This window comes from Syngnathus typhle, linkage group LG5 (genome assembly GCF_033458585.1).
Source record: "Syngnathus typhle isolate RoL2023-S1 ecotype Sweden linkage group LG5, RoL_Styp_1.0, whole genome shotgun sequence".
NCBI lineage: Eukaryota > Metazoa > Chordata > Actinopteri > Syngnathiformes > Syngnathidae > Syngnathus > Syngnathus typhle.
The window spans coordinates 9,801,830-9,816,871 of NC_083742.1; the positions used below are offsets into that span (position 1 = coordinate 9,801,830).

General features: G+C 40.3%; 1 protein-coding gene across 5 annotated transcripts in view; it reads right to left on the reverse strand.

Moving 5' to 3' along the window:
- pbx3b (pre-B-cell leukemia homeobox 3b) overlaps window positions 1–9,272 on the reverse strand; it is a 55,098-nt gene extending 45,826 nt beyond the window's left edge. For all 5 annotated transcript variants that reach the window (XM_061279691.1, XM_061279693.1, XM_061279690.1 and 2 more), the window contains exons 1-2: window positions 7,943–9,272; window positions 7,350–7,423 (exon numbers count right to left, since the gene is read on the reverse strand). In XM_061279691.1, coding sequence (XP_061135675.1) covers window positions 7,350–7,423; window positions 7,943–8,190 — 322 coding nt within the window. In that variant the 5' untranslated portion in view covers window positions 8,191–9,272. The remainder of the gene's footprint in view (window positions 1–7,349; window positions 7,424–7,942) is intronic.
- Between the last annotated feature and the right edge of the window lie 5,770 nt (window positions 9,273–15,042).

Here is a 15,042-nt window from a genome sequence, read left to right on the forward strand (position 1 = left end):
GGCACAAAACGAACCTAAGTACGAGGGTCTCTGTCCCTTTCCTGAAAATCCAAGATGACAAGGTGCTGCGGACCAACATTGAAGTTCTTTGATCAAGCAAATGCACCCACAATGAGGACGAGAGCTCACTGTCACTCTTCACGGAGCGCCCGCACTACAAATGGATCAATAAAATAGGAGACTCATTCACTGTTTAACTCATATCCTTGCACCCACATCATCTTCCGGAACGGCGTGATGTAAAAAGTGCACGCTTAATGCACATCAATCATTCTGACAGAGGGAGTGATTATTTCAAGAAGCCAGCATGAGGCGCACGCACCAAGTCAGCAGAATGGCGGTTGACAAAACTTGCCATTTGAATTTCAAACTGCATTTTGCAGAGATAAACGTCCTGAGAAAGCCCTTACGTTGCAATTTATATCATTTTAATTCACCATTACTTAGTGAGGAACTACCTGGGAGGGAAGGGGAACCCATTACAGTATAAGAAGTAAGAAATGAACAGAACGGTCTGGGGATTTTCTCTTGCAGACACAATTAAATATTCATGTGTCTCCACCTAGGACACAACAGATACAGATCATTATCATGGCAACATCGCACCACCATTTTGTTCACACATTTTGTGCTGGTTCAATATGTGTGTGTGTGTGTGTGTGTGTGTGCGTGTGTGCGTGTGTGTGTGTGTGTGTGTGTGTGTGTGTGTGTGTGTGTGTGTGTGTGTGTGTGTGTGTGTGTGTGTGTGTGTGTGTGTGTGTGTGTGCACAATTTCAATGGAATGACAGCATTTAAAATTAGAGGCAACGGGTCATAAAATCTTTAAAAGAGGTATGGATTTTGATAGCCTTTAGTGTGTCGCAAAAAAAAAAAAATCATCATTGGTTTTTCACAAAAGGTTGCTAAGAAAAGAAGGTTTGGCCAAAAAAGATTCACCAATTGATGATGCAGGTAACGATGCGGATTTCTGTTTTGGTTTGTTTCTGATATAAGCAAGCACTGTTAGACATTTTGCTTAATTTCTTACTGAATAATGCATGAACCATGATGACAAAATGCAGACATATGCATGATGTGGCTATCCATGAAGGCCAACAATTTGGTGCTGATCCAAATTAGGATTGTTTGGTCTTGGCACGGCCGGCGCTGCACTGAGTGCCAATTCAGCCATATTATCACTTTAAATCATCTTGCGGTATGTTATGAAAAATACTATCAGTGTGACACTCAGGATATTTAAAATGCTCTCAGTTGTAATTATACGCATGTCCAAGTTTGGATGTTCCTTTGTGATGCTCAGTGCAAAGTTTAGTACGTTTCTGTATCCTTGATGACCTCCACTTTGGAACGAGAGTAGACCCTTGTATCTGTGTCTTTTGTTTTGTTTTTCAAAGCCTATCAAAGAGGAGCAAAGAGAGGAACAGCATTCCCCCGCTCGCTGTCATTAATCATAGCTTTCTCCGAGCAAGCGCATATTAATTTCTGTCATCCCAAACATCATTTGGTATTGTTAAGCCACGGCTTAGTGCTCGTTCACCAGCAGACGCCGGGCACTGCTGCTGGTTAAGCGAAGACAGGGCCTGTGTGGCTGTGTTTCAGAGCAAGAAGCCTTTATCCCCGGGGCTCTGACACCAATTAAGCCATTTCACCGAGAGACGAAAACAGGGCCCGCTCTTTCAGTGTAACATGAGCCAGCACCTAGCCTGCTGGCCCATTGCCATCTTTCCATTACTTCAGACACAAAAATGCACTTCAAGGACTTAGAATAATAATAATAAAAAGAAAAAATGGTACGCTCAGCCAATGGTCATTCATACCTTACTGACAGCTGGCTAAATTACAAAGGCAGGAGAGTCCGTGTTTATGCACACTGATCGGCGGCTGGGGTCATTGCAGTCTCCCAGTACAATAGTTAATTAAAGGTATTATACATGCATATTGTATTTCAGAGACAACATCAAAACAATTTAATAGTAGTGTGCCGCAACTCATAGAAAAACGCACAGTGTGCACTTCATCATCCCCGCAGCAGTGTGAAACTTAACTCAAGGCGTACACAGAATAATGCAAGCTTTGTTATGAATTAAATATTAGGAATTTTAACACAACAGCCAATAAGAATTATTTGCCTTATTAAAGCGGCAGAAGACACTGATTAAAATTTCATTGCATTGACGTCTTTTTCCGATTTCTGCCTTCAATACATCATTTTAAGGCAGGCTCACGCTGAACGGTGGAGAATTGTGGAGGTCTTTATTTTCTGGCTTGTAAATGAGAGAAATAACATAAGTCGCTTTGTTGTTTTGAGGAAAATGTCTAAAGGGTAATGTATTTTCATCGGAGAATGATATCATAAATATATGCGATACGAATGCATTTTGAATTGGAGTCTTTATTGCTCACCCTACAAAGATGTAAAATGTGCAGGTAGCAACAATGTCAACAAAGCAACACGCATTCAACTACTTATGAGAAACATACCTCCAACGCATGTTAGGAGCACGACAGCAAAGGACAGCCGGACTCTTTGCAACATGCCTGCACTCGCAAATGATCGGTCATTTAGTTGTCCGCATGTAATGTGTACAGAGTAAATGAACATCATGGTGTCTATTGTCCCAGGAGGAAATGCTCGAGCTAATGAAATAGGGACCTATAAATAGCAGAGTCATTACTGAGAGAGGACTTGCTTTGCACCAGTCTCACTCAAGCTCTCTTTGTATGGTAGTAATAACTGGCTTTGTGACCTTACATATGCTGCATAGCAGCTCGCAGTTCGAGAGACATGCGAGATGACACAGGAGAGTAAAGAGTACAGTTACAAAGATATTCAGGAAAAAGTGCATCGCTTGTAGCCAGTGGAACATCAGCAAGCCGTATTGTGGCTCCTCATTCACTTACTGCGGTTTCCCATTTTTGTTGAAATAAAGTTTTTTTTTTCCCCTTGCAGAGCAAATATTTCTGCAAGCCCAAATTATAGAAGGGTCATTTATTATAGACTATGAACAATGCAATTGTGACATGAACAAAAGCAACCTTAGATTTAAAGTCTGATTTAAAGTATTGTTTGTACATTTTATATCAAGTCAGCAGCAGCAGTCTATTTCTATTCGGGTCGACCTTTGAGAGCATCTTTTGTTGTATTTCATGTTTGCATTTTTTTTTTTTTTACTTTAGTAAGAGAGCGCGAGGAGGAACAAATCGACAGCAGCCACGCGCCGTAAACTCATTTCAATCAATCCTTCCTGTTTGCATCCCAAGCAGCCTCTGCTGGCTGCCACCGCCTGAAGATAACTATTTCACCACCTCTGTCATGCCTAATTAACAGCTCAGACGTACAATTCAGAAATTTCGCAATTAACCAACTAAAATATTGTTGGAGGATGCTAATTGTTATGCCAGTTGCCATAAAGACTCATTTGCGTAACGTATGTGGAAAAAAAAACATTATGAGCTGTTGATCGCACGGAAGCCCGCGGAAAACGCTTCCAGCGACAGAGGAGGAGGGCGAGAAGAGAGAGAGAGAGAGACGTGCAAGATGGGTGCAGATGGAGAGACACCACTGGATCATTGTGCAAAAGCCTGATAGTAGCAATGCAAAGACATCTATAGCCACAGGACAAAGACATTTAGCCTTCCAAATGAAACTGATACATATTCTTTGTTTTGTTTTGTTTTTGGTCCCCTTTCTCTTTGTTTGGCTCGCCTACATCTCGTCTTTGCTGATGGGGAATCGGAGGGTGTTTGGGAGCTGTGTAGATAATAGCTATATCTTCCCGTGTCCCCGTCGTGCTTTAGCAGAGGAAGCACATGCAGCCGCGCTATTGAAGCCAGTCAGGAACCCAGCTGTGCGCGAGCCATTGGGCACAACACTATCTAGTCACTGCAGCCGCATCGCTGGGCTCCCTGAGACAAAAAGCAGCCAAAGTCAATTGTCTTTGCTGTTGAATAGCTTGCTGTTCTCTCCTGTGAGCGCGCTGGAGCTTTTTCAACACCAGTCAAATCACAAAAGCAAAAATGAGCAACTTATAAAACCCCATTATTGTGTATATATTTTTGCTATGTGGCTTTAAGCAGAAAAAAATATAGTGCTTAACAATTGTATTAAACCACCACCTAATGTAAGGTTTATGCCAAACATACCCAATTGTTAATCACGTTTTATTATTTCTGTTTTGGTTAAAACACACGTACTGTATGTAAAATCTCTTAAATCAAAATTATCCCAAAATGTTCAAATGAAATATATTATTTAAAAATAAAAAATAAAGCAAACCACATAATTACTTTTTGAAAAAATATATATATAATTGCATTTCTGAAAAGCACAGTTTTGTTTTAGTGGTTAAATATTGTCATTTCTGACTTCTCAGAGATTTAAAAAAAACTGCTCCGATGTGCGCATTTAACGGTAAATTTCTAATTTCTGTTCAAAATAGTAACATGTGAAGAGTTCACTGAAAATAAGCTATTTTAAGTAAGCTATATGGTGTGAGTGCAAAAAACAGTAGCATCAATGGGCTAATAAATACTTTAAGCAGCGTATGTACAATAAAATAATAACCAAGCATGCATCGATCATGCCGATACAGCAATCGAAATGAGCTGCCTCATTAGGTTCGTCGAGTAACATTGAATTAAACATTCCCAATAGATTTCAGAAATGCTTAACTCTATTTACTGCAGGTAATGCTTTTAGTCTGCCTTGCTTGCGGTTAATTACAGTCTCATCTTGGCCTGTATTTAGTTAACACCGTCTCCCCTGCTCAGCATCACATGTAACATGTAAGATCTGATAAGCATCTTGAGCTTTTCATACATAGAGCAGGATTCATGTGAATGCGGTCTCCCCTTAATTGGCGGTACTACGTTTTGAGAAGCCCACCCCCTGTTTTGGAACCTGATGAGTCAAAGGTCAGCAAAACAACAAGTCAATACGTAGCCAAAGGAGCGCGATGCAGCTGAGAGAGCTGTGGAGAGGACTAAGCCTCTCAGTGGTGCTCCGTGATTTAGCCTGTAATAGTTCTCGGTAATCTCTTTCTATTGATTAAACCTCACTTCAGAGAGGAGTCCTGCAACAGAACCTCTCTCTTCCTGGTCAGAAATACCATATGGAGGTAATCTTTCACCTTTGTTATTCTTGCCTCTCCCGCTGCTGCTGCCGCTGTGAGCCACTCTTCCAAGCATGAAAGCAAGACAGGGGAGTCGCCAGCAGGTTAAAATAAACCCGGCGCACGGGAATAACTGCAAAACTCATCTGAACGGCAGGCAATTTTCGGTGAATGCATTCACTGTACACAGCTTGTAGCCAAAAGGTACAACGTGAAGCTGCCCTTTGTTCCAAAATGATTGAGAATCAATTATTTTTGTTTGTATTTGGACTCACATTTTTCTACGGCAAAGAAAATAAAAGACCTCTCACGTGTATATCGAAAAGCCCACCAAAGGAAACTGTATGTGGAGGCGAGAGGGGGGTGAAATGCCTGCTAAAAACACAAAATTTAGTGACAGGCAAATGAGTTCGTGCTGCCACTTAATCGCATTTCTTGTATAATGCTTGATTAGCATATCAAAGTGAATTAATACTTCCAGGGCATTAGTAATGCAGAAATATGCTGGCGCGCCACAAAAACAAAAGTGTCCAAAAGTTTTAAAAAGTCCTGAAAACCTCTCGCTTGGCTTGACTTTGCCCTCCTCTCAAATGCAACATCCAAATATTTTACATTTAACCTTTACATGCACTTCGGCTTTTATCTATACCTAACGATGGCCATCTATAACATTCAGCAAATGACATGGCTTTTGGGTTTCATTTCCATAGCAAACCCTATCCCCCTCCCCGTGTGCCATTTGAGGAGACATGAAAAGGGCCAAGGAATCCCTCTGAGCAATGCTACATGGGCCAGTGAAAGGTGCACTGTGTGCTGCAATAACAAGGCGGTCAGCAAGGCCACCACACCAGCTGAGCTCTCTGTCAGTGACTCCTAACCACAGGTTACCTTACATGCACATCCACAGTCCATTATGTATATAGCGGTGTACACCTTTCTCATGCAGCTTTTGTCATTTTTGCCTATTTTTACATTTACAGCTGCTTAAAACTGTGGCACTTATTTGAAAGCAGAAAAATGAGCCCACGGCGTAGCGTTTCAACAAATCAGTAATCTAATTTTACCTGATTACTCAGTGTCATAACATGAGATGTGATTGTGGGAATATAAGATATAATTCTAAAAAGTCTACAGTTCCCCGGGAGGTTTCTTGCAAAATAAAAACTGACATACTACGTGAGAGACATCCTACTGTTTTCTCCTTCTGTTTCTTGCTTTGTCTTAACAGGCGACAAAAAGCTGAGCACCTCGGCTCGAACGCAGACCCTCTGTCTGCCTCTGTGACCGGCACCTGAGTAGGGGGGGAGTTCATAAACTTTTATGATCTCCCCCGAGCCAATTTCCTCATAAACCGCACAAAGGTCACAAATCTGACAAGTTATCAGGGGTGCTAAAATTACTCCGAACCCACAACATTGTTTCCTTCTTATTCCTATTTGTTTACTACTTGTTTTAGCATTGCATGACAAAATGTACTTAAGTGAAATGCAATAGTCTGAAAGTCATTTTTGTAGGGGCGGTTTCAATAACCATTCTAATTGGTGATGCAATGCTCCATGCAAGAACCATTTTTGTATTTTATTTTATCTCTTTATAATGAAGTATTTTGGTTTATTTTACCACATGCATTTTTAGAACTTTTCTTCAAAACGTGACACCTTTAAAGTTTTTCATACTGTAAATAATCAGTGGCAATATCAGTCTTGGATGTTTCATTACATTGACACACATACTAATATACACACATGATGTTCATAGAAATCAGAAATTCGTGCAGACTAATTCTCCCGGATTAACATGCATAGTCCAATTGGAAAATGTCTTGTTTGTATTTTTCAAAAAGTCTTTAAAAAAAATAAATAAAGATGTCTGCGTGAAGGTAAAAATACACAAATTTACTGAGTGTAATTGCTATTATTTGTACATGAGCATACAGTCAGCTATATAAGACACGTACGTGTGTGTGATTTAAAAGCTGAAACGCATAGGAAAATCTTTTCTACAAGTAGCCAGTGTTTGGATAGATAAAGCAACAAAGGATGACTAATATACTGTATGTATATACCTCCACTGTTTGCTGCTATTTTTAAATGGGCGATTGATTAAAATGGAACAAGGTCCCCTGCTTAACCTGGATGGCAGACATTGGAACACTGACAGGAAAGAGTGTATGATTGTTCTGCTGTTCAACTATTAAATATTTGATTACGTTCTTAAATAGACTTAGGAAAGGCTTACCTGTCTTTTCTTTGATTTCACAGAGAACGCTGAAAAGGGCTGGTTTCATTCTGTGACAGTTGAGTCCATGTTTCCTGTTTCAGTATAAGACAAGAGAAAATATTGATATAAGTTCACTGATAAGTCATACCTGTTCTATTAATTAGCATTACTTTCTCCAACACGATTGCTTAATGTATTTCTAAGGTAACAAAACAATGCAGCCAATATTGGGTCAAACTATACGATCACTTGAATAAAACGCAATGTCCAAATTGACTAATGTATTCAATAAACCAGTTGAAATATTTCCAATTATTTTACTACACTTTGGCAAATACTAGATGTGTGCACGTAACCTTTTTGAACAAGACTAAATGGGCTGTTTTGCGTTGACAGTCGTGTCAATTAAAAAAATGTTGTCTTCACAGTGACAACCCGTGCTTAAGCTTTACGAGGCACTAAATGCACCTGATCATTGTCAGTGTCATTAAACGCGCCCCAGCCTGCTCTTATGCCCGGTGGGGAATATGTTTTAATAATAATAATAACAATAATAATAACAATAACGCGTGTTGTCAAAGAGGGGTTACAAGTCACAAAAAACAACCAACTTTGCTTGCGCCTCGTCCAGACTTTGATCAGTTATGGTCATTATTTGATGAAGAATGTCGCCAATGTCTTGTTTGCGTCCGTCCCCGTCCGTGCCGTCGTGTCCATGTGGAGGCGGCAGGGCCATGCCACCTTGTACCGAGTGGCCGGCCAAACTGACGCCGCCGATCGACTGCATGATCCGGGCTTGATCATCCATCGGAACCGCTAAAGAGTCCGTGCACTGAGCCACACAAATTGAAAAACTCATATACGAAATGGGCTAGAACATGTGCCGAAGATAATCAGGGTACACAGCAGCGTAGCCCAAAACACAGACGTTTTGTTTAAAGAAAACAAAACAAAAATAAATGAGGAAAAATAACTGCGCTGTGGTGGCGTAAATGTGTCCAAGTTGACGCGTCTCTTTACGCGCGGTCCAAGGTGCCAAAACGGGGATCGGCGGATGAAGAATAATGCCTTAATAAGAGTATTTAAAAAGGTCAAAATTGTCGAAGGTTGTCCATCTTATCCTCCGCGAATCTTCACGCCAATGTATCTTCTCTCTGTCAGTGGGATTTGACGGCTTTGGAAACAATTGCTCCTTTGGTGATCTCTCATTTATTGGCGCTCTTCGTGGGGTTACCGGTGCATCTCCTCTCAAAAATCCTCATCGGGAGGCAAAAATATCCAACGTTGCAAACAATTCTTTGTAAAATAAAAATAAAAAACCTTAGTGCAGGAATGAAGTCCATGTATTGAGAAAATACAGTAGTGTCCGAATAGTTTTAAATACAAAAGAAAAAAGAATGCACAAAAAGTTGCGAGATGCTGTTTAGAAAAAAAGCAACAAGGATCGGAAATGAATAAGGATGCAGCGCTGTATAATAAAGCGATGCGCCAAAAATAAACTAAAATAAAAAAAAGATCATGCCTTGCTAAAATTTATGAGCTGCAGCTTGTGTGCCTGTGTGTGTTTTATGTTGTTTGATAGTGAGCGATTGACAGTGTGCCAATGCCACTCACTCAGTGCAGACGTGTCAGAGCAGGCAACACGAGGGGGGAGAGAGAAAAAAAATACACACACAAAATACAAAATGAAATGCACGCCCCGCCCAACAGAGGAGTGGTCTACACTCCTGTCACTTCTCACCCGAGCAGCGAAAAAGCCAAAAATGTTACGAGCGAGTAGTTAGGCAGCTGATTATAGTGATGAAAGCACAGTCTTTGCGGGAAGGCGTCCTCGCGCAGCTCTGTGCATATTCCCGTGCAGTAATCAAGATTTACTCCTGCAAGCGAGGCAGGAAAATACATAACGAGACTTTTATGCTGTTTGATGTAGAGCAGCGTGCTCTCCTGCTAAGGCTTTGGCTCACACTCTGCGCGAGCGGCAGACATGTTTATATGATTGCAAAATGAAGCTGGCTCCACCAATCCACGTCTAGAAGAAGCAAGAGTGACGACGCGTGCGTCCTATTGCTTGGCAGATGCATGACGGCCAAAGCCCACCCACTCAATCCCTCCATCTTCACACTGCCCCTGCACAAGAAAAAAAAAAAGAAAAGAAAAGAATGGCAACTTGTGATTGGTCGTTGCTAAGAGCGACATCCATTGCACAAAGCAGGCGGCGCTGCTCTGTGCTCCTCCGCAGTTGCTATGGCAGCAGACACGTTGTTGGGCTGCAGGAAGCAAGGCACCACGTATACTGTACTATACATTCATTGAGGGGGCTTTTTAGAGATAAACATTTAGAAGAAAAGTTGGCAAGGGGGTGGGTAGAAAAGTTGACTTGAGTTTATCATCTAAAAACAAATGCTGCTTCATGTGGCCAATGAATGCAATCAAAAAATCGAATGTGATTTTTTTTTTAAATCAAACACTACAATTTTAATATATTAAACAACCAGCATGAGAAGTTTCAGTAATTTAAAAAATAGCAATATGTATATTTTTTAACTACAACACAATAAACCTTATTTATATAGTGCACTTCACAACAGCCACAACTTTAATAAACCACTTTGTATATCACATAAAAAAGACACAAATGATTGACACAAACACAAATATAGTACACCAGGAAGCAATAGAACAATGTCAGCCTTATGTTGGATCAAAAGCCAAGTTTCAAAAATGGACATCGAGAGGGCTTGCCTGACATTTAAGGGGCGGTCATTCCAGAGGGAAGGACAAGCAACAGAAAAGGCCCAATCCCCTCTGAGGCTCCCCTCAGTGCTCAACACTTTCAGTAATATCTGGTCCGCAGACCTGAGGCACCGCACCGGGCAGGTACGTAGGGGTGGAGGAGCACAGAGTGATAAGATGGGATGCGGCCATTTAGAAAATAGAAAACAAATAGAATAATTAACTCAAAAAGGCAAGAATTGGGGTTATGTGCACCATCTTACGAGCTCATTTAGGAGGTGAACAACAGCATTTTGGACCAACTGCATTCAGGTCATAAATGGTGACTTGCCAAACTTGGTAGAGGCAGCGTATAGAAGATTCAGTTCTCACAATCATGATGAAGGTGTTTGGTAATAGTAATGATATGTATCCTGTATTTGCCTGACAACCAGTCTGTCCTGTCATCTGTCTTTTGTCTAAGGTCAGCTGAGCTCTGTTCCTGTTTTTTGTGACCCTGAACAGGACAAGCGGTGTAGAAACTGCAATGGGACTCACATTGTTCTACTTTTACAAATAGGTGGTCCACCAATAATAGCTGCAGCATCGAGTGAACATGGGTGATGTGATCCTTGAATGACTATGACAAAAGTCATACCAAGTTATAAAAAAAAGAAAAACTAGCATGCTGAGATATCGTTCTGAATGTCGTTGACAAGGTTATAGGAGACAGCGAAGCATTTATAAGTCAAATGGGCCCAAAACAAATATCCATAGGAGTATTGAAGGCAGTCTTGAATTTGTCACCTTTTCAGATGTGCACCAGATCACAGAAATTGTCTAAATTCAGTTTGTTAAATACTTGGGTTACCTAACCTGGTTCAATAATGTGGTAAAGCAAGTGGCTGTCAAGTGCTCTTATTGACACTGAAGCGTCTGAATGTTACAATGGAAATCAATTGAGTGGCAAGTTTCATTTTTGCGCCAGAGAAACTTCGTACCGCCAAAGTGTCAGGAAGCTGGCTTCCAAAAGAGAGTTGTACCTGGAACAGAGGTTGGGAGATTAGAGGTTCCAATTTTTAATGACTCAGGATCATCCTTCTGTCCGTGGTACAATACTTACTCATGAAGTTTGCGCTAAAATTTCAATATTGACTACTTCACAATTGTTGACTTTCCCAGAAGTAATATTACTGTGACGTAGACCGTAGGGTCCCACCTTTGAAGCCGCACTGCATGTCGCCAAAGCAACAAAGTCATCACAATCCTCAGTGCATGCTGGCCTTATGCTGATGAATGGAAAGCCCTGCCAGATGACTTGATTTGATAAGCAGTACAACACATCGGAAACATAATACATCACAAATTGTTTTGTCAACAATTTATGATACCATTTATCAAATGACCATCGCAGTGGGCTGAGTTATGGTGTCATAGCTGGCATAATGTCAATACTCAAGCTGAACAGGGCAGCTTGGCTGCAGTGATTTAGACACCATACACTGTGACCTCTTCTCATTTTTTTTCTTCATTAGGTTGTCAGAAAGTCTTTTGAAAGGGAAAAAAGAGCTGCGTAATCTTAATATTTTCACCTACATTGATGTACTACATGCAACACACATGCAAAAATTGTTTTACAGTTATGTGGGTGTAGTACAATTTAATTTCCAGTGTCTTCCTGATGTTTTTATTACCTCGGCACACAGTTACAGCATGATATCAACCACCAAAAATAGGTTTCATAACAACAGAGGGAAATGAAACTGAATGCATGTACAGCAAATTACATCCTTTGAATGTAATTTACAAACAATGCAAGCTTTTAATGGATTAAAAAGGAGTATATATAGCACAAGCACTTTATTTTGTCATCTTTTATAGCCATAAAAATGAAAAGTCCTACTTTTTGAAATTCAAAACATTGTTAAAATTATTATCTGGAGCTGTTGTCTAATATCAACCCTTGTCCACAAGTTTGTTCTACAAGCTGAATCTAAGATTTGATTTGTTGGGTACGTTTAAACACAGCTTTTAAGCGATATTTGTCATTGTTAGAACATTTTATATTCTGTGATTATTCATCACCACATGACTGCACTGCTCAGTGTTTCCATACAAGCTTACCTATGACATATCACTGTCAGCAATTATTAATGATTTCATCATTGACCCATTAACATACTGGAATCAATTTGAGCTTAACCCATGTAAGGCCAAGTCATTCAATTTCCCTTATTGACCATATAGATAGTATATGGCACATTTTCTGCTCTGGTGGCCAATCTTAAATGTTATTGCAACCACAACATTGACCGTTATTAACAGGACACCCACTTCCAAGTTTATGGTCTCCGTAGTGATTTTAAGCAAAAATACAGGGTCCTTTCGTGGTGACAGTAGGAAATAGATGAGGAAGGACAAGCACAGTCTGACTGATCATGATTGATCATAGTGAGCAGTGAAGCTTCTCCTCCCCTCAATTGCAGTTTACTGGATACTCACGATCATTCACATTTGTCCTTACAACCACTAGAAAAAAAAAACTCCTCAAATAATAACACACTGTTAAGGATTAAATGCTGGAGGATTGGAGTGCTTGCTTGGTGCCTAAGAGGTTGCCAGGCGTCACTATGAAGGAGAAAAAACAAATTTCAGAGAGCCCCATGACTCGCCACAAGTCCACTGAGGGCCTGCTGAATTTCAACGGAGCAACCACAATAAAGAGACGGGCAACAAAATGCCCTCATTTCCGAAGTTAGAGTACTTGCAAAAACCCACATAAGCGCTGAAGGAATATACAAAATCTATAAAGGAAGGCTGGAGCCTGTTTTTGAAACCCTCAACTTCAGAACTGTGAGGCTGATGTGCAAACCACCCTGCCGCCAAGGATACATTGAGAGCATCATGATTTCTTCAAACACAAAATCAAATCTCGTAAGAATAATTTGCGACCCTTTTGTGGACAGTGAAATTGTGGGAAATTATGCACCCTTAACTTCTCACTTAATCTGCATTACTCTCATCACAACAGAGCAAGCCACTCCATCAGTAAATGCTAATCTTCTAATTAACAAGCTAATTAGGCAATTACAGCTTTGCTGAAGGATGCCTAAATGAAATATGACAACACAGTCACTTTGTACAGCACCTGTGGGTCTTTTCAGATGTCACGATGAGAAGCATGATGACAAAGTGTCGTCTCTACGTTCCTGAGCCTGCTCAGCTCGTTTGAAAATAATGTCATTCACTCTCATTTTATGTAATGTCAGTGTGAAAATGGCAAATTGGCTTAATAATATTATTTTCTACTGTGAAGATGACCTTTTACTTTTTGATGACATTTGCAAAAAGGAATCTTTTTTATTCCGTTTTTTGTTTTTGTTTTTTGTTTTGTTTCTTGTAACCGAGATAGAAGGAATAGCGGCAAACAGTGAGAGGCACAGTCTGAGGCTGATGTTGAACATTTGAACTAGTAGTGCCAGACTCTTAGAGTCAGGAGCTGTCAGATACAGAAATGAATTATGTTGACACGGGGCTGAAGACAATAGTGAACAGGCCTGCGATGCAATGCGATGAAGAATCATGCACTGCAACAGAGGAGAAGAGCTGGCTCTGTACCTTTGAGCCCTCCATGACAGGTATGTGGTGTGACTTGACAGCTCAGCATTTCAATGATAAATGCAGCAGTCTTGGGACTCCTGTTCACTAAACTCAAGAGTGCCTTGCTCTTGTACTTCAAGGTCAAACAAATGAACCATACTAACTGCTAAAGACCCTTCTCTTTTCTTTTTTTCAGAAAGTAGACTTTCACATCGCGGTTTCTGTTAAATTAATTCCACAATCACACCAGACTTTTAACACATTGAAATGTTATCCATCCTGTGTATGATTGTGCAGTAAAATTCAGACAGTAATCACAATGTAAAATACGGTAAGATCAATTTTTGTACTTGATGGCATTGGTGTGGCGTATTGATTCGGTGGTGTTGATAGTCTTATGAGACTCTTCGGAAACTCAGAGAGTTGTTGGTTTGTGTGGTTCTGTTATTTATTGAGGCACACTGGGGGGTGCCGCTCTGACAGGGGACACGCTGCACGGAGCGTCAGGCAAGACAAGATGGAAGCTATACAAGCAAGATGCAAGGGTTGTGGGCTGACGGAGATTTAACAACATTTTTCCATTTCCGTTCTGCCTCTCAAAATACTCTCCGGGTAGAGTTAGGACGTCAGATTGAATTTCCAAATACACCCTAATTAATAAATGAAAGAAGTACAGTATGTGTCACTTCCACAATATACGTATATATATATATGTATGTATAAATGTATATATACATATATATATACATTTATACATACATATATATGTGTATATCTTTTTTTAATGTATTAAGTAGAAACCTTCGTAGTTTTACACAGGGGCACCGTCTTTTTTAAAATCATGTTCCTGATTGGAGGATAGTTAATCCCTAATCTTGAACTTGTGTCAAAAAAAAGCAATGCTATTAAATCCAAGTAGTGACAAGTGTTGGTGTGAATGTGACTGCACGGAAACAAAAAGAAAGTCTGATGGAGTTCACGTGTGTCTCCAGTAGTCATGAAGTCATTTTAATAAATGCAAAAAGAAATGTCTTTATTTTTAGCTTCAAGGAAGTCACAAGATAACACTTAATTGTCAGCTTCCTTCAAACACCTTCAGGTGAATACGCCCCATTCATATGAAACATACAGTCCAATATTTATGAAGCATGCCACCATACAAGTCTACGCTGCAGCCAATTTTCAACCGAGCTATTTGATCTTAAAAGTCATTGTTCAATAGCAGCTCTACGCTCTTGATCAAGAAACAATTGTTGTATCTTTTCATCATGACGCGGCTTGCTGGGAGTCGCCTGTCCATCCTTTCTCTGACAGTGGGCGACCTCTGGGCTTCAAAGATATATTGAAGTTGTGCAAATAAACTGTCAACCACGGAGCCCAATGCCACTACATCGGTTTA